General features: G+C 45.2%; 1 protein-coding gene across 1 annotated transcript in view; it reads right to left on the bottom strand.

Moving 5' to 3' along the window:
* RSPH10B (radial spoke head 10 homolog B) overlaps positions 1-17,946 on the bottom strand; it is a 35,996-nt gene extending 18,050 nt beyond the window's left edge. The window contains exons 1-12 of the mRNA XM_070414343.1: positions 17,835-17,946; positions 16,408-16,722; positions 15,801-15,876; positions 15,274-15,342; positions 14,054-14,227; positions 11,894-11,979; positions 10,589-10,709; positions 5,550-5,726; positions 4,254-4,410; positions 2,856-2,977; positions 1,571-1,760; positions 508-622 (exon numbers count right to left, since the gene is read on the bottom strand). Of these exons, the coding sequence (XP_070270444.1) occupies positions 508-622; positions 1,571-1,760; positions 2,856-2,977; positions 4,254-4,410; positions 5,550-5,726; positions 10,589-10,709; positions 11,894-11,979; positions 14,054-14,227; positions 15,274-15,342; positions 15,801-15,876; positions 16,408-16,658 (1,538 nt within the window). The 5' untranslated portion in view covers positions 16,659-16,722; positions 17,835-17,946. The remainder of the gene's footprint in view (positions 1-507; positions 623-1,570; positions 1,761-2,855; positions 2,978-4,253; positions 4,411-5,549; positions 5,727-10,588; positions 10,710-11,893; positions 11,980-14,053; positions 14,228-15,273; positions 15,343-15,800; positions 15,877-16,407; positions 16,723-17,834) is intronic.
* Positions 17,947-19,614: the final 1,668 nt, after the last annotated feature.

The following is a 19,614-nucleotide window of genomic DNA, read 5'->3' as shown; positions in this document are numbered from 1 at the left end:
ATGTCAATTTTGCTCCAAGAGAGACAGGAAGTTCTGGCCGAAGGTAAAGTTGGTTGTGACTATTTCTGAATAAAACCCTGAGAGCTCTTTGCAGTTACTGACACATGACGAGTCACATCTGAAGGGTTCCATGTTTAAAGCTGGTATCTGATGGTTTTGTGGTTAATATTTTTGTGTCCAGCCCTTAAGTTCTAGAGTTTGTGAAAATAATGATGAGAATGGCAAAGACAAGAGGCCAGCCCTGGCTAGGCGGTTCTGCTGGTTGGAGCATCGTCCTGCGTACCAAAAGGTGGCGGGTTCGATTCCCGGTCAGGGCCTGTACCCAGGCTGCAGGTTGGATCCCCGAACAGGAGACAACTGATCGATGTTTCTCTCTCTCTCTCTCCCTTCCTCTCTCTGAAACCAATTTTTAAAAAAATAAAGAAAGAAAAAAGAGGACAAATGTAACAACTGCCAGAACGGCCAGCTCTGCCTGCGTCCTCTCCCAGGGTCCAGAGGTAGACTTACTGGTATTCTTTGTGATGAATGTGGTAAGCCAGCTGCAGGAGATAGGTCAGAAATATTCTCAACAGTATTTTTGTAAATGGGGAATGAATCTCTTCAACTGGTATGCCGCTGTATTCTGGAATAAGAAAATTGGAGAGGATGATTAGTATTTTCTAGAATCTTCTATTTTCTCCTGCTACACAATCCCAAGCACTGAGTACTTTTCCTAGAGAATACTCGGAACTGTATATCCGCATCCACCTAAAAATCAAGTCCCACTCGAAAGATCTTTATCTAGTCACTTTACACAAGAAACTTTCAAGGTCTCGTGTCCTAATGTGTTTCCAAGTTTTCTGAGCCTAATTTGATTAATGCTGATAATTCTAAATGGATTCCAGGTCTATTTCAAACACTCAAATTTGAAGTGAGTAGTTCTAATATTTTATTTTTCAAGTAGATAACTGGAGGCTTTCAGCCCTGCCTCCCAGAATTCAGCTGAGAGGAGTAAAACCTTCAAAGTCATTAAATTTACTGCAAGAACTTTCTAATTTGAAATCGAGACCAAGCCCAAGACCACCTGACGCCTTTTCTAGGCTATTCTAAGCCGTTCGTTCTCCCTGACACCCTCTGCTTCTCACCCGACAATTTAGCACGTTTTTACTATAGATCAGAGGTAGGCAAACTTCTCTGCAAAGGGTCAGGCAGTAAATACGTTAGGCTTTGTGGGCCAGTCTCTGCCACAGCCACTCAGTTCTGGTGTTTTAGGGCAGAAGCCGCCACAGACAATAGGTACAGAAATGGGCATGGGTGTGTTCCAATAAAACTTGATTTATAAAAACAGGCAGGGGGCCCCTGCTGTGCTGACCCTCCCAGCTGTAGATGGCCATGGTGTTGCTATTACATCATCAGATGCCTCTTCAAGTGCATTTTAAGCACCTTGAGCAGAAAGATGCCACGTGTTGATTTCTGCAACACCCCTCCCAGCCTTTGCCTTCACCCCTCAACATCTCCTAACTGGGTTCCTGGTGACAAGATGTCACACTACTCTTTGAACTGAAAGGTGTGCCGGACCTGGAATACTCACCACTTATTACCCTGTCCATATCGGCGAGAGTTATTTTATGGTGGTGAAATTTGCAATCCTTTAGAAACCTCCAGAACTGAAGCTTCGTCATCAGAAAGGTGTTATCCGGGGACTGCTCACATCCTAGCCTGCTGTAGAAGGTGTAAATTCTCCTTAATTCTGTAATATTTCTTAAGACAGCATATTCTACCTGAAAGGAGAAAGCCATGCATATCTTAATCTTACCCGATGAGAACGAAAGCAAAGAAACACCTGTTTGCTAGATTAATGAGATGACACATGGGAAGTAGGAGCATTTACCTCTGGTCACTGTGAGAGCTCAGTGAGGACTGTATTCTCCCCACCAGACCCCAGGTCAATAGCGTGCAATTTCTGAGTAACAGGAGGAAACATGCAGTCGTCTGGACAGGGGAACCCCTTTCTTGCTGCTCAGTGCTAGCAGCCCGTCTGAACAGCAGCAATCAAATTCTCTCGTCTACAGATCAATATCCCACAGGAGCACAGACACAAAAATCCTCGACAAAAGACTAGCAAATCGAATCTCGCAACATATTTAAAAACTTAACATGTCCACACCAAGCGGGGTTTATCCTGGGGCTGCAAGGCCAGTTCAACCTTTGAAAAGTCAGTCCGTGTACGTCACCGTATTGGTCACTAGGAAGAAAGGACGCGTGATCGCATCAATGCATTTGACAAAACGCAACATCCATTCCTGACGGACACCCTCAGCAAACTGGGAGCGGGAAGGCATGGTGAGGAGGGGAACTGACAGAGGCAGGTTGGAAGGAGGGCTGGATGTCAGGGGATCGATTAACCAGTGACACTGACTGACAGCAAAGGCAGCGTTTGGATGGGAAAGGATATGTATATACAACCAGGAGGCTGCGGCTTGCTCCAGCTGAGACAAGAATGATCCAGAACCGGCTCAGGAAAAGACACCCACACTTTGGCAAAATGATTCTGAGAACAGATAATAAAGACATATAATCCTGAGAAGACATCAGATATACCCAAACGAGGGACAGAACTGACCAGTGCCCTTCAAAAGTCTCAAAGTCCGCGAGACGGAGGAGCCGTGACAGACTGGAGGAGGTTAAAGGAATGGGGAGGACCAGGCTGGGTGGGCCCCGGGCGGGACCCTGGAACAGAAGAGGGCATCAGGACAGCTGCTGAAATACAAAGTCTATACTAGTGTCCGTCAACTGTTATTAAAAAGTCAATTCTCTAAAAAAAAAAAAATATTTAAGCCTAAATACAAATTTGTAACAGTTCGAAAGGTTCTTACCTGCTTCTTTTCCTCCAGTTGCTCTCTCTTAGGGTACATGTTTAGCAACAAAATTAGGTCCAGTTCGATGCTCGAGCCTAGCGCTGATTTACTTTCACTGCCGTTAAGCCTTCTGATAATCTCTAGCAAATGGAGGCAAACACAGGGGATATCCGTGACAGGCAATGTTGACATTTTTCAGTGCTGTGCCAAAATAATTTCCCACAGATGTGTGATACAAGAGCATTCCAAAACCCTACTAAACAGATGATGTACTATGGCATTGTACACCTGAAACAGTATCAATTCATTAACCAACTAGAGGCCCGGTGCACGAATTCGTGCACGGATGGGGTCCCTCTGGGTCAGTGGTTCTCAACCTTCCTGATGCCGCGACCCTTTAATACAGTTCCTCATGTTGTGGTGACCCCAACCATAAAATTATTTTCATTGCTACTTCGTAACTGTAATTTTGCTACTGTTATGAATCATAATGTAAATATCTGATATGCAGGATGTATTTTCAATGTTATAAATTGAACATAATTAGAGCATAGTGATTAATCACAAAAACAATATGTAATTATATATGTGTTTTCCGATGGTCCTAGGCGACCCCTGTGGAAGGGTCATTCGACCCCCAAAGGGGTCGTGACCCACAAGTTGAGAACCGCTGCTCTGGGTGGTCTGCAGGGATCTGGCCGAAACCCACAGTCCAACGCCGCCTGCAGCTCCTACCTCCGCTACCGCTCATCCGAGCCCCACTGTGCCTGCCATGGGCTCGCGACCAATCAGTCCCGATCAGGAGAGGCTCATGCTGCCACAACAGCGCTCGCCAGCCATGAGCCCTGCGTCTGGCGCCCTCCCAAAGGGAGTGGCCTGCGGGATCAGGCTGAAATCGGCTCTCCAACATCCCCTGTGGGGTCCCAGATTGTGAGAGGGCACAGGCCAGGCTGAGGGACCCCACCAGGGAGGGACCACAGGAGGGCTCCAGGGCGTGTCCGGCCCATCTCGCTCAGTCCCGATTGGCCGGACCCCAGCAACAAGCTAACCTACCAGTCGGAGCATCTGCCCCCTGGTGGGTCAGTGCATGTCATAGCAACTGGTCGACCAGTCAACTGTCTGTCCCCTGGTGGTCAGTGCACGTCATAGCAAGCGGTTGAGCTGCCTTAGCATATCATTAGCATATTACACTTTGATTGGTTGTTCTGTTCTGCCATTCGGTCTATTTGCATATTACCCTTTTATTATATAGGAGGATGTCACCCCAGGACATTCAGTAAATGAATAAATAGGCAACCAAGAGAGCAGTCGCTCCCGGGAAGCTTCTGCCTTCTGGGGGGTGGGGGGTGTTGTGATGAGTGGAGCCGTGGAGAACGCAGGCCCATGAACTCTCGGCCGGCAGGGGGACCTCCCTACCAGCACTGGAAGACCCTTCACACTGGCTCCCAAGGACAGACACGGCAGACGGGTCTTGGTAATGTACTAATTCGTCATCGAGACTTAGAAACTCTGCTATGTGGTCGCTGGAGAAAGGGCCAGTATACACGCGTCCATTCTTGAAAGTTAACCGGCCCTGCAGATAGAAAGGTAACTTGTGAAGTTTAGGAAAAAAGTTTCTTAGAAAGCCATTGGTAAATGTACATCAAAATCTTTCGCAAGAATTTGGAGTTTTGCCCTGTCCCGCTTGGCTCAGTGGTTAGAGAGTCGGCTCGCAGACAGTGGTGTCTCAGGTTCAATTCCCGGTCAAGGGCATGTGCCTGGGTTTCGGCTTTGATCCCTGGCCCCAGTCGGGGTGTGTGCAGGAGACAACCAATTGGTATGTCTCTCTGACATCGATGTTTCTCTCTCCCTCATCCCCTCCCTCCCTCCCCTTCTACTCTTTCTAAAAATCAATGGGGAAAAATATCCTTGGGTGAGGATTAACAAACCAACAAAGAGTTTGGAGTTTCTGTTTGTTTTTAAGATATGCACTTAGTCCACACATAATCAGGTTCCTAGACTCTCATGTCACTGCAGAAATCCTCCTCCTCCTGATTCTCCTTCTCTTCTTGCTGTATCTGCCTCACAACCTCTCCCCAATTATAAGCACCCCTGGGCCACAGAATGTGTCTTATTAAACTATGCTAAGGGCCAGCAGAGTGCCCATCACAGAAAAGGGACTCTCTTGGTATTTGTCAAACCCAAGCCATTCGTCAGTCTGATTCAGAGATGGGCAAATGACCCAGTTCAGTTCAGTGAACCTGAAGATGTTTGTGGAAAGCTTCTTGAAAAAGAGATTCTGCTCCCCTTCTATTTAGTGTGGGATGTGGATGTGAAGGTAGGAACCACAGCAGCCATCTTGCAATCATGAGGGAGGGGCAGTGTAAGGGTGAAGCTGACATGGCAGGGACATCATGGATAGACAGAGAAAACCTGGCAACACTGAGTTGCTGAATCAAACCAACATAGAAACCCATGTTATTTTTTATAATTTATAGAAGATTAAGCTAGATTTTCTACAACCAAAACCACACACACACACACACACACACACACACACACAACCTCTAGATATCAGGAAACTATGTTGGTAATTATTTTTAAATTTGTGTAATCGTCTGAACAAAGCAATAAGATATCCTATGCAAAATGGATAGAGAATGGCACGCCTTGTACTGTACGTCAAGTGCTTTACATAGTCCTTAAAATGTGACCTCACAGTTCTGTACTCACCATGCCATGTTTTTTATTGGAAACCCACTCCCCCTCATATATGGCTCCGCTGGCGTAGTAAAACTTCCCGTGGCCATGACGACATCCATCCACAAAGTTCCCTCTGTATTCGTTTCTCAGAGGATACTGGGTGTTGGGGACTCTCTTTAGAAACCATGTGTGTGTCCCTAAACCATTCTGAAAAGGAAGGAAATGCCCATGAGAAATGTTCAAGATATTTCCTCGTTGTTCTTGAGTCTGTTGACAGTTAGGTGTGGGTTAAAAACAGTGACTTATTTGAAGGGGCAAAGAACATGGACTTCAGGGCCTCAGCTCAGCTACTTCCTAACTGGCCTTCTGACCTCAGGCAAATTATTGAAGCCTTTGTCTTTCGTCTGTAAAATGGAAATAATATCTACCCTGCAGGTTGGGTGCAAAGACTGAAGATAGAAAGTGCCTGGCTTGATAGTGATTATTTTAGTTATTATTTTTAATTTTATTTTTAACGTGCAGATTGATAAAAAAAAAAAAAAAAATCCTACTCTCCAGTGGTAACCTCGACTAAGCCCTAAACGTGTATACACCCGACAATAGAGCTTCGAAATATATGATGGATCCGGAAGGAGAAATAGACAAATCTTCAATTAAACCTGGACACTTCAACACTCTCTCTTAGGCATGGATAGAAAAAGTAGACAGGAAATGAGTGATGACCTAGAAGACCTGAACAACCACAGTCATCTAGCTGACATCCGAGGAACATTCCACTCAACAAAAGCAGAAACACATCTCACATCCACCAAGACAACCATTGTCTGGGCCGTAAAATAAACACATTTAAAAGGAATGCGATCATACAAAGTGTATTCTTGGACTACAGTGGAATTAATAAACTATAAAATCAACAATAGAAAGATATCTGGAAAAATCCCCAAATATTTGGAAATGAAACAACATACTTTAAAATAATTTATAGGCTAAAGAGTAAGTCACGGGGAAATTAGAAAATATTTTGAACTGAACAAAAATTAGAACATAGTGTATCAGAATCTGTTGGGTACAGACAAAGCAGTGCTTAGAGGGAAAAAGCCTGTAGTATTAAATGCTTATATTAGAAAAGAAGAACTGTTCCTAGTTAGTAAGGCTCCCTCCTTATAACTTTAGGAAAAGAAGAGCAAATAAAACCCAAAGCGTGCAATAATAATAGCAAACAGCAGATATCAAAGTGAAAACTGAAAGACATCAAAGAAAATAAATAAAATTAAAATTGGCTCTGCGAATTTTAATGACATTGATACACTTCTAGCAAGACTAATGAAGAAAAACAGAAAAAGAAAAATTACTAGTATCAGAGGAGGGGACATCCCTATTGATCCTATGTATATTAAACTAATAAAGTAAATATTATGAACTTTATGCCAATAAATTTAATAATTTATGTGAAATGGACAAATTCCTCCAATAACACAAACTTCCAAAGCTTACTCAAGAATAAATGAAGCCCTAGCCAGTTTGGTTCAGTGGATAGAGCGTCCCAGGTTCTATTCCAGTCAAGGGCATGTACCTTGGTTGCAGACTCCTCCCTGTCCCGGGCCCTGGTCAGGGCTGTGCAGGAGGCAACCAATCAATGAGTTTCTCTCACATCGATGTTCCTCTCTATCTTTCCCTCTCTCTTCCACTTTCCCTAAAGATCAATGGAAAAATATCCTCAGGTGAGGATTAACAAAACAAAAACAAAAAAAAAAGAAAGAGCCCTGACTGGTTTGGCTCAGTGGATAGAGTGTCAGCCTGCGGACTGAAAGGTCCCAGGTTCAATTCTGGTCAAGGGCATGTACCTTGGTTGCAGGCACATTCCCAGTAGGATGTGGTGTGCAGGAGGCAGCTGATCTATGTTTCTCTCCCATCAATGTTTTTAACTCTCTATACCTCTCCCTTCCTCTCTGTAAAAAAAAAAAGAAAAAGAAAAAGAAAAGAAAAGAATTATAAATAAAAAAAGAATAAATGAATAGCACATTATTTACTAAAGAAATACATTTTATATCTAATATGTAGTTATTTAAAGTTACTCTTCCCACAAAAATAACTCCAGGCCCACAGGCTTTACTGGCATATTCAACTAAACAACCAAGACAGAGATAATACCGGAGAATCGAAGATGGCGGCATAGGTAAACACCGGAGACTGCCGCCGTAGACAACCACTTCAAAAATACAACTAAAAGACGGAACGGACATCACCCAGAACCACAGGAAGGCTGGCTGAGGAGAGACTCTTCAACTAGAAGGAAAAACAACAGCATTACGAGGCTCAGAAGAGGCACAGTGTGGAAAATTTAAAGGTACGGTGGTGCGGTGGTGCGCGCGCAAAGCGGGCTGGTGGCTGAGGGCGCGGTTGTCGTTTTCAATCAGGAGGGAGTCTCAGACTCCGGGCTACAGATCCGGGCGAATCTCTAGGGACCCAGACTCAAACGGGAGAAGTGGGACTGTCTGGCTACGGTCCCTCCGAGGTTTGCAGTGGTTGCCGGGACAGAGAGGCAGAGCCCCTGGGGACAGACTGAGAGCAGCCATAGCTGCTCCCTCCCCCCGCCCTGTTGATCCCGCCCCGCCCAAGCCCTGCACAGAGCCATTTGCCGATCGCCTCAGGCAAAGGCTGGATTAGCGCCTCCCCAGAGGACTGAAGTTTTCCACACAGCTGATTCTTACAGCCAGTCGGCCTGGTGGTCAAATCCCTCTAGTGTTAACTACAACAATTAAGGCTTGGCTAGAACAAGGCTGCGCACAAAGACCACAAGGGGGTGCACCAAGAAAGCATAAAAGATGCGGAGACAAAAAAACATGACAGAAATGGAGGATATGGAGCTAAAAATCGCAATTTTGAGGGCTTGCTATAAACTTGAGCAGAGCCTCACGAAAACTAATGAGACCCTCAATGCTACGATAAAGAAATTAGAAAGTAAGCATACACGGACTGAAATAAAGAATATTATACCCAATAGCAGACCAGAGGAGCACAAGAATCAAGTCAAAGATTTGAAAGCAAAAAACACCCAACTGGAAAAGCAAAATGAAAAAAGAATCCGAAAGTGTGAAGATAGTGTAAGGAGCTTCTGGGACAGCTTCAAGCGGACTAATATCAGAATTATTGGGGTGCCAGAAGATGAGAGACAGCAAGATATTGAAAACCTATTTCAAGAAATAATGGCAGAAAACTTCCCCCACCTGGTGAAAGAAATGGACTTACAGGTCCAAGAAGCGCAGAGAACCCCAAACAAAAGGAATCCAAAGAGGACCACACCAAGACACATCATAATTAAAATGCCAAGAGCAAAAGACAAAGAGAGAATCTTAAAAGCAGCAAGAGAAAGAGACTCAATTACCTACAAGGGAATACCCATACGACTGTCAGCTGATTTCTCAACAGAAACTTTGCAGGCCAGAAGGGAATGGCAAGAAATATTCAAAGTGCTGAATACCAAGAACCTACAACCAAGATTACTTTATCCAGCAAAGCTATCATTCAGAATTGAAGGTCAGATAAAGAGCTTCATAGATAAGGAAAAGCTAAAGGAGTTCATCACCACTAAACCAGTATTACAGGAAAGACTAAAAGGTATCCTTTAAGAAGAGGAAGAAGAAAAAGGTAAAGATACAAACTGTGAACAACAAACATGCATCTATCAACAAGTGAATCTAAGAATCAAGTGAATAAATAATCTGATATACAGAATGAACTGGTGATTATAATGAATCAGGGACATAGAAAGGGAATGGACTGACTATTCTTGGGGGGGAAAGGGGAATGGGAGATTCGGGAAGAGACTGGACAAAAATCGTGCACCTATGGATGAGGACAGTGGGTGGGGAGTGAGGGCGGAGGGTGGGGCGGGAACTGGAAGGAGGGGAGTTATGGGGGGGGGGGAAAGAGGAACAAATGTAATCTGAACAATAAAAATTTAATTAAAAAAAAAAAAAAAAGACAGAGATAATACCAATTTTACAAACTCTTCCAGAAAACTTTCCAAGTCATGTTATGAGGCCAACATTACCCTCATTACCAAAAGCTTACAAAGATGTAAGAAAAGAATACTCTAGATCAGTGGTTCTCAACCTGTGGGTCGCGACCCCTTTGGGGTCGAACGACCCTTTCACAGGGGTCGCCTAAGACCATCCTGCATATCAGATATTTACATGGCGATTCATAACAGTAGCAACATTACAGTTATGAAGTAGCAACGAAAATAATTTTATGGTTGGGGGTCACAACATGAGGAACTGTATTAAAGGGAATCCACATGATCATCTGACTAGAGGCAGGAAACACCTTAGACATCTTCAACATCAATTCGTGATAAAACTGTAAGCAAATTAAAAATTAAAGAGAGCTCCCTCAACCTGATAAAGGGCATCTATGAAAAACCGAGAGCTAACATCACACTTGATAGAAGACTGAATTCTTTCCCACCAAGGTCAGGAACAACGCAAGGATGTCCGCTCTCTCCACTCCTGTTCAGTATCACACTGGAGGTCTTAGCCACACAATCAGCAAGAGAAAAACAATGGCACTCATGAGAAAGGAAATACAATACAAGGTAGACTATAGGCAATATGATGTCTCAATTTTTTAAGTCCCAAGGAATCTACAAGAAAGTGACTAGAACTATTATGTGCTTTTAGCAAAGTCCCTGGTTACCAGATTAATATGTACAAGTTACCATCAGAAAAATCCTAGCGATATAAACCATATAAAATTAACCATAGAAAGTACATTGCTTCTAACGTATAAATAATGGTCTCAGGCCTCACAGATACCGTGTGCCTTTTGGGTTCGCCAACGGTAGAGTAGAATCTGGTTTGTGTGGAAGACCTTGCGAGCAAACCAAGTAATAAAACAGCGTTACAAACGTCTGGTTTAGACGAGGAAATTGTAAGTTGAGTTTCTAAATGTAGCAGAACTTGAATTTCGGACTGCCATACAACACCATAGCAAATAATATATGTGCTGGGGAATCAGCAGAGTGTCCACCTTTGGGTATATTCTGCTAAAACCAGCTGGCGGGGTACCTGGACGCCATTCTCCCACTGACCACTGTACTCTTCGTTAGTTGTCAGCCATTTCATCGTGCCTTCCCCATGGCGCATGTTGTTTTCCCACTGCCCTTCGTACATATTTCCAGATTTATAACTAGGAAAAAAATAAAACAAAAAAAACACACAGAACACTCCACAACAATTCAAAACAATCCGTTATCTCATATACCTTTATTAAGACTTTCTCTTAAGACATTCTCCCTGTACTCTTATGAAGAAATCCAACTCTCTCATGCATACAATCTACCCTGTACTTAAATTCAAAGGATGGGTATGTGGTTGGTAAAAAAAAAAAAAAAATCACCTTAGGAGGTAGAATAAATTACTTTACTAAACTTTCTGATCATCTAATAGTAACAAAGTGAATAAGGGCAGTCATTTTAAATCTTTTTTTAAAAATATTTTTTTATTGATTTCAGAGAGGAAGGGAGAGGGAGAGAGAGAAACATCAATGATGAGAGAGAAGCATTGATCGGCTGCCTCCTGCATGCCCCACATTGGAGATCGAGCCCACAACCTGGTCATGTGCCCTGATAGGGAACTGAACCATGACCTCCTGGTTCATAGGTCCACACTCAACCACTGAGTCACGCCAGTGGGCCTAAATCTTTAAAAATAATTCCTTGGCCATAGCTGGTCTGGCTAAGTGGGGAGAGCATTGGCCCACAGACTGAAGGGTCCCAGGTTCGATTCCAGTCAAGGGCACGTACCTTGGTTGCAGGCTAATCCCCTTGCCCTGGGGCCTGTGCAGGAGGTAACTAATCAATGTGTCTATTTCACATCAATGATTCTCTCTCTCTGTCTCTCCCCCTCCCTTCCACTCCTTCTAAAAATCAATGGAAAATTATCCTTGGGTGAGGATTAAAAAAAATAATAATAATTCCCTGGAGTATTATAATTAGGTGATATTGCCCACAAATATTTTGACTTTATCAGCTCAATCTAAAAATCAAGCAAATATGTCAAATTCTTCAGAAAATGTAACCTATATCATGGAGATCCATGAGTACTAGAGAGAACAAAGAAAGGCCATCTTTACATAGAATAAAGTAAAACAGAATGATTGGACGACATTTAATATGGTGCTTTTCTACATTTTCTGTAGAATATTTTCATTACTGTGGGGTTATATTGGGTTAATTGGAATACTCCACTCGCTTCTATAGAAAATGCATTCCTTGTGATTCCTGCCCCTTATCTTCCCAGAGCCTCGGTGGGCACCATCCAGGTCCCCGCACACTTTCTGCCCAGACCCCAGAGGGGAGTGGGGATACCTACCGTCTTATCCCCCAGCCCTTCTTGATGTTGTGAACCCAGTCCCCCTCGTAGCACGAGGTACCCTCTTCATTGTAATAAATGGAGCCCTGAAATAAATAATATCATTTTTGTAAAAAAAAAACAAGCCTTGCCGAAACCGGTTTGGCTCAGTGGATAGAGCGTCAGCCTGCGGACTGAAAGGTCCCAGGTTCGATTCCGGTCATGGGCATGTACCTGGGTTGCGGGCACATCCCCAGTGGGAGATGTGCGGGAGGCAGCTGATCGATGTTTCTCTCTCATCGATGTTTCTAACTCTCTCTCTCCCTTCCTCTCTGTAAAAAATCAATAAAATATATTTTAAACAAACAAACAAAAAAAACCAAGCCTCATAAGACAATGTTTTTTTATAGATGAAAATAAAAATATACTATAAATTTAAGGAGCCTAAACTATACAGAAGTCAAACATCACACTAAAGCAAGACATACAATCTGTGATGTTTCTGTTTCACAGTCAAGAATATGGTAAAGTGTCCGCCGAGGGAGAATGAGATAATGTCGCAAACCAGTTACTCCTTTTTTTAAAAAAATATATTTTACTGATTTTTTTACAGAGAGGAAGGGAGAGGGATAGAGAATTAGAAACATCAATGAGAGAGAAACATCAATCAGCTGCCTCCTGCACACTCCCCACTGGGGATGTGCCTGCAACCAAGGTACATGCCCTTGACCGGAATCGAACCTGGGACCCTTGAGTCTACAGGTGGGCGCTCTATCCACTGAGCCAAACCGGTTAGGGCAAACCAGTTACTCCTTAACAAAGTGCCACTCCAGGGCATGAACAATCCTCACGTTCAGTAGACTCATTATCTTCATAACTATCAGTCAGATAAGTGCCTAAAGAAATCCTGTTTTGTCACCTAAGTGAATAGTAGCGCCTTTCATATAACTGAAGGTCACTCACTTATGTACCAAAACCCCTTTCTTTATCCATTGGGACTCCTTACTTAGCTCACTCCTCTAGGGGACTGGCCATAGTGCAAGGCATCCGGATCTACACCGAGTGGCCTCAAATTGCTTGCTTGTTCACTGGTGTGAGTGTGTGCGCGTGTGCGAGTGTGAGGGTGTGCTTTTTCCATCTTCCTCATTGTCAAGCTAACTTGTGTCTTCTTGCAGCCATTTGGGTGCCTCCATGGAGAACCCACCGCCCCAACCCCTCCCATATATCCAAAGTGATCTGCAATGAGCTAAAACCAAGCCAAACAAACAACACAACCGAACAGTCTCAATCTCAGTAAAATGATGATTATCATGGTAAACTTCTTCTTGGGTTAATTGGAATACTAACATTTTCTAAAAACACTGCAGCAGTATTTGATCATCCCATAAAAAGCCAACAGTCGTACCAAAAACAACCATCTTGCTTAAAAGTGAATATAACCTACATAGCAGGTGCGGATGCAAACGGTGTGGCCACCGTGGAAAACAGCTTGGTGGCTTTACAAATGTTAAAACGTCAAGGTACCGCGTGACCTAGCGATTCCACTCCTAGATATATACCCAAGAGACCTGAGAGCAAGTCCCCAGGTGACTCTCTGCGTACATTCACAGCAGCGCTGTGCACAGGAGCCAAAGGATGGAAGCAGCACAAGTGTCCAGCGGCGGGTGAATAGATAAACAAACCGTGGCTCATCCTCACAGTGGAATATTATTCAGCCGCACAAAGGAGCCAAGTACCTACAACAGGGAAGAACCTCAAAAACATGATGCTGAGCGAAAGGACCAGACACAACGGGTCACACATTGTATGGTTCTGTTTCATACAAAATGTCCAGAATAGGAAAACCCATAGAAAAAAGCAAGTTGTTGAGACTGGGGGGCGGGGGGGGTGGGGGGCATTCATGAGGGGTGCGGTGGAAGAGGGCTATGGAGTAACTACCTAATGGGCACAGGGTTTATTTTGGAGTGATGAAATGTTTTGGGACAAGAAAGAGGTTGTGTTTGCACAACACTGAGAATGTACTAAATGCCACTGAATTGCTCTGAAATGGTTTATCTCCTGGGATGTGAATGTCACCGCAATAAACAAACAGCGGATCTGATCTACCTTCGCAGCCCCCACTTCCCGCCTGTGGGTTGTGCATCCCAGGCACAGAGGCCGTCGAGTGGCGGCCTCACGCACCTTCCCGTGCCTTTTGCCCTGGCACCAGTGGCCGATGTAGGACACGGGCTGCGTGCTGCACTTGAACACGCCAAAGCCGTTCCGCATGCCGTCGATCACTTCTCCCTCGTAGGTGCTGCCATCCGGCCACGTGTACACGCCCCGGTTCATGGGGATGTTCTTCACAAATTCCCCCTGGGGCGAAGAGGCCAAAGGAGTCAGAAGGCAGGCAGAGAGAGGTTTCTGAGCCTGGGGGGTGTCTGAGACACGTCCTCGACTCCCCATCTATACCTGTCTCTCCTCCCATGGAAACACGCAACTACCCCCCCAACCCCTACCCTCCTCCTTCCTTCGCTACACAGCCCGTTCGTTTGCCCTCGCCCGGTCCCTCCACTGGGTAGAAGCCCAGGCAGAAGAACGTATCTGGAAGGCTGTGTGTAGATCAGTGATGGTGAACCTTTTGAGCTCGGCGTGTCAGCATTTTGAAAAACCCTAACTTAACTCTGGTGCCGTGTCACATATAGAAATGTTTTGATATTTGCAACCATAGTAAAACAAAGATTTATATTTTTGATATTTACTTTATATATTTAAATGCCATTTAACAAAGAAAAATCAACCAAAAAAATGAGTTCGTGTGTCACCTCTGACACGCGTGTCATAGGTTCGCCATCACTGGTGTAGACAGAGCTCCGAGCAGCAAGCAGGGGACACCTGGCCTGGGGAACATGGATTCCTGGAACCCACCCCGAGGGAGGCTGTGAGTGGGAACTGATACCCGAGCCCTCTCTTGGAGGGCAGTTTGGTTCTAGCAAATGATTTAAAAATACATCTTCCCCTCGGCCCAGCAAGATGGGTCAAGAGAGTTGCCCGTAATGGAAGACAAGCAGCCAGGGAAAACAGGGAGATCTGCATGGACGCCTATGGTTTGATCGCGAAGAAATGAACATACAGAAGAGAGTGTATGATAAACTGCTTGTAAAAGGTAGGAGAAGCCCAGGACACGCAGGTGTGCTGTCCTTGTACAGAACACAGAACCTTCTAGAACCAGTGACACTGCTAACAATACCAGAGGTTCCCGGGCGGTAACCAGTTACTTTTCACCTACATTCTTTGGTTCTGTGGATTCCTTTAACCCATGTGCTGAATTACGTTTATGAAAGTAGTATGTTTAATTGTGGGAATCTGACCATTAAGTCTCATAATTATAGTTTAGAACTATGACAAATTACATGCTTTACCTCATATTTCACTCCATCGGCCCAAATGTAAGTCCCTTGTCCATGCATGAGTCCTTCTGAAAACATACCCTTCAAAACAGAATGACAACAAACCCTTGGGACCAGGCACAGATGTCACACGACAGCTTCCTCCCCCGTTCACCCGCACGAGCACAACCATGCTTGTCCACGCGTTCGCAACAGTGGCGAACCTATAAACTCATTTTTTTGGTTGATTTTTCTTTGTTAAATGGCATTTAAATATATAAAATAAATATCAAAAATATAAGTCTTTGTTTTACTATGGTTGCAAATATCAAAAAATTTCTATATGTGACACGGCACCAGAGTTAAGTTAGTGTTTTTCAAAATGCTGACACGCCGAGCTCAAAAGGTTTGCCATCACTGACGTAGACAGTGTTCAAAATAAAATCAGCATTAAGGACTTCCAAGTTCTTTGAAGAACCAGTGGATCTGTCTGATGCAAATCTATATCTATCATCACCCGGTGCCTTCCTCCCCGCCCAGCCCCCGAATGTGTCACTCACTCGGTAGGTGCAGCCTCCCTGGAAGACTGCAAAGCCTTCTCCCTGGTACAGTCCATGGACTTTTTCCCCTTCATAGCTACAGAGAAATGAGACTCAAGGTCATGACCTGAGTGACCCCAAGTGACAGTGGGTCAGATACCTAATTAATATGAATGAAGAAGCACTTGTCACATTTATTCACCCAACAAACACTCCCCGGGGGCCACCGGATGCCTGTCCCCTTCTAGAAGCCAGGCCGAGAACGGTGAACTGTGCCCAAGACTAGAAAGTTCCTGCCTCGGGAGCTGACAGTTCACTGAGGACAGACAATCGACAGGAAACACACGAACAAGAGAATTCCGTATCGAGTTCAGTTTTTGTGAAAGAAGTAACCAGGGGAGGAGGCTACTGTACACAGAGTCAGGGTGGAAGCCTTTCAGAGGACGTGAGAGTTGTACTTGGACCTAAAGGATCTGAGACAAAACATCCATTAGAAGAATCCCGGGAAGAGGACCCCAGTTAGAGGGAACAGCAAGCGCAACGGCCCTGAGGCAGGAAGGAGCCTGAGATCTCAAGTTCGGCAGAGAGGAGAGCAGCAAGCATGGACAATACCGCCCGTTAAGATCACCTTTCAATGATGAGGTTGGTCAGAATGGGGTCTTCATATTGAAGGGCATCTTCTAACGGCTGATTCTCATTTCTGGACTCCCTTTTGGATCCTGGTTCACTTAGTCCCAATTGTGGGACAATGATTGGGGATACTACTTGTCTAGCGGAATTGCCATCTGGCTTGGAAAGCTCCGGATTATCAGAGAGAGATGAGGGAGAGTGGGCAGATTTATCCGCTTTTTTGTCTGTTTTTTTCTTTTCTTTCACCATTGCCTTTATTTAAGTGTCAAATTCCTTTGAGAACTGTTTGTTTCAAGTCACTGATGAGCTTTACCTAAAAAAAATAAAAATTATGTCTCCAAATACTTGAGGGTTTCACTCATAGCTGAAATGTTAGCTTTACAACCCAATGCCATTACCGTTCTCCTAAAAGCGTGAAAAATTACAATAGGTATTACCGGTTTATAAAAATGATATAGCCTCAATATTACATTGGTTGTTCCTAAATGGTTTTTACATTGGAACCACTGTTTACAAATAGTGTCCCAGTAAAGGGTCATCCTGTCCATGAAAATCAGCTACTTAACCTCTGAGGTCCAGCATGCTGCCAGTCCGTGCTGTAAAAGCCCGCCTCCCGTGGCAAAGTGCTCAAAGCTGGATTCCTGCAAGTCACTTGATGTCCTTCCGCCTCAGATACCAAATAGGAATAACAGTACCTTGTTTCCTTGTAAGAATTAAATGAATTGATGCACGAAACATTTCCAAAGTATGGGAAAGGGCACACAATCAGTAACGGAGCGATGATTGCATGCCATTTTCCTGTTTTGGAACTTGAAGTCATTGGCCCCTTACTCCCTATGCCAGCGCTACCATTGGCTGAGCACCCACCCCCTATGTCAGCCAGAAACAGGGTGGTGTCAAGGTGGAGCAGAGGGGTAGGACTCCAAAGCCCTAGTGTCCATGGCCCTCTGCATCCGGCCCCACTGAAAGCATCCCAGTCCTGGAGTCCAAGGCACCATCCCTCCTTGTGTGCCCAGAGGATGCAGGGGGTGCCCCACGCCCTCCGCTGCGGGCAGGGTGTCCTCTGAAACTCACCTGCTAGCTCCACCCCACCTCTACCGCTCCAACCGTCCTGCTTCTCTCCATTCAAAACCTTCCACTCGCCCTGGCCGGTTTTGCTCAGTGGATAGAGCACCGGCCTGCCAACTGAAGGGTCTCAGGTTTGATTCCAGGTCAATCCCTGCAGGCTCAATGCCTGGCGGTGGGGGATTCGGATGGGGGAGGCACCCAATCGATGTCTCTCACATTGATGTTCCTCTCTGTCTCTCCCCTCCCTTCCCCTCTCTATAAACGAATAGAAAAATATCCTCAAGGGAGCGCGAGTTCTGAGCCTGGGGGTCCCCGAACCTCCTGCCCTTCCCTAAGGCCTCCTCGCCCACCACGTACCTGCTCAGGTCCTCGGAGGCGGTCCGTTTGGCGGTTAAGTCTGTCGCAGGGCCTGGGGCGCCGGGGGCTCTCGCGGGGCGCTCACTTGGCTCTGAACACCAGGCCCAGCCAGGTGATGGCACTGCTCCGGCGCGTCTAAGCCAGGCCGGTCTCCAGGCAACTGCAGGCCCCGCCCCTCCCTGCCCTTAAAGGGGCCCGAGCTTCCTAGAAGCACGTGTTCTGCCCCCTTACTCCAACAGCGGTTCTCAACCTGTGGGTCGCGACCCCTTTGGCGGTCGAACGACCCTTTCACAGGGGTCGCCTAAGACCATCCTGCATATCAGATATTTACATGACGATTCATAACAGAAGCAACATTACAGTTCTGAAGTAGCAACAAAAATAATTTTGTGGTTGGGTCACAACATGAGGAACTGTATTTAAAGGACCAGAAAGTTGAGAACCACTGCTCCAGAAGGTCAGGTGGAACTCTGGAGCTGGATGCACCTGGGTTCTCCCACCTCCGCTAATTGCCCCGTGACCTCTGTCCCCCTTCCTCTTCTCCATAACAGAATAATTAATTCAGGCGTTAGTTTTCCTTCGCGCTGTAAACAAGTTACATAAACTTGCCTAGGGGCTTAAAGCAACACAAATTCATCATCTTCTGGTTCTGTAAGTTAGGGGTCCAACAGGGCCGGTTCCTTCTGGCAGCTGCAGGGGAGAATCTGTTTTCTCACCTCTAGAGTCTGCCTTCCTGCATCTTCCAAGTCAGTGGCTGCATCTCCCTGGCACAGCTGGGAGAGGTTCCCAGGTTTAAGTCATGGGATGGATTGGTCGACCCAACCAAGCCAAGATAGGTCCTCCATTTCTCAGTTCATTTCTTAATCACATCTACAGAGCCCCATACTCAAGGGTCTGGGATTAGGACATGGCTATCTTTGAGGCCAGAAACCCCAATTTGCAGAGTTCTTAAATATATTAAATAAGACCCTGCAGACAGGCACACCAGCCTAAGCTTGACACAATACTGGTAATAATTATTACTTGGCTGTCTCATTACAGCGAAGAATGAATTCTAAGTTTGGGAATGGAAGCCCTCTCTCCCAGGGGGCCCGAGGTCTGGGCAGGGAGGGCGAGAGAAGCGGGGTGGCCTACACTCACCATTGTACACCAACCACCACTTGGACTCCACAGACGGCATTTTTAGCTGCATTTTTGGCAGAGTTCAAATGGGATGAGATTCCATGAAAAGCTATCTGACAAAACACAGGGATTCTTCCATCTCCAGTACCACTCGGAGCCAGTAACTGGAATATCTGGCAGCTCCCACCGCAAGGAAACCACATCACAGCATTAAATTACGGCCAAATCCAAACCTTTTATTTCCCCTTGCCTACAACAGTGCCTGCCGCCCTGGCCGCACCGGGGAACATTTAAAAATCATAACCCCAGCTCCACTGGGTCCTTTCTTCCCAGCCGGGCAGAGAACCCCCACTAGGTTTTCCAGATTTTTCCTTTAAAAAAAATGTATGTACATCAGGGTTGAGAACTAGTGAGCCAAGAGGATCATAATTTTAAATTTATGAAATTAAACCATTGCCGACTTAATCATCATTAGGCTTAGCGTTGCAGCCTATAATATGCTGGGCCAGAGTAGAGGCCTGGATGGCTTCCAAAGTGCTCTTCCCATTTTTGAAAAAACGTGCTCTTGCCTGTACACACACACACATACACACACAGAGACACAGACACATACACACACATAAATTCAGAACAAAAAACACTGCAGCAATACTCCACA

Source organism: Myotis yumanensis, unplaced genomic scaffold (genome assembly GCF_028538775.1).
Source record: "Myotis yumanensis isolate MYYU_CA2020_CCGP unplaced genomic scaffold, mMyoYum1.0.hap1 SCAF_5, whole genome shotgun sequence".
Taxonomy (NCBI): Eukaryota; Metazoa; Chordata; class Mammalia; order Chiroptera; family Vespertilionidae; genus Myotis; species Myotis yumanensis.
This window is presented reverse-complemented; position numbering and strand designations above follow the sequence as displayed.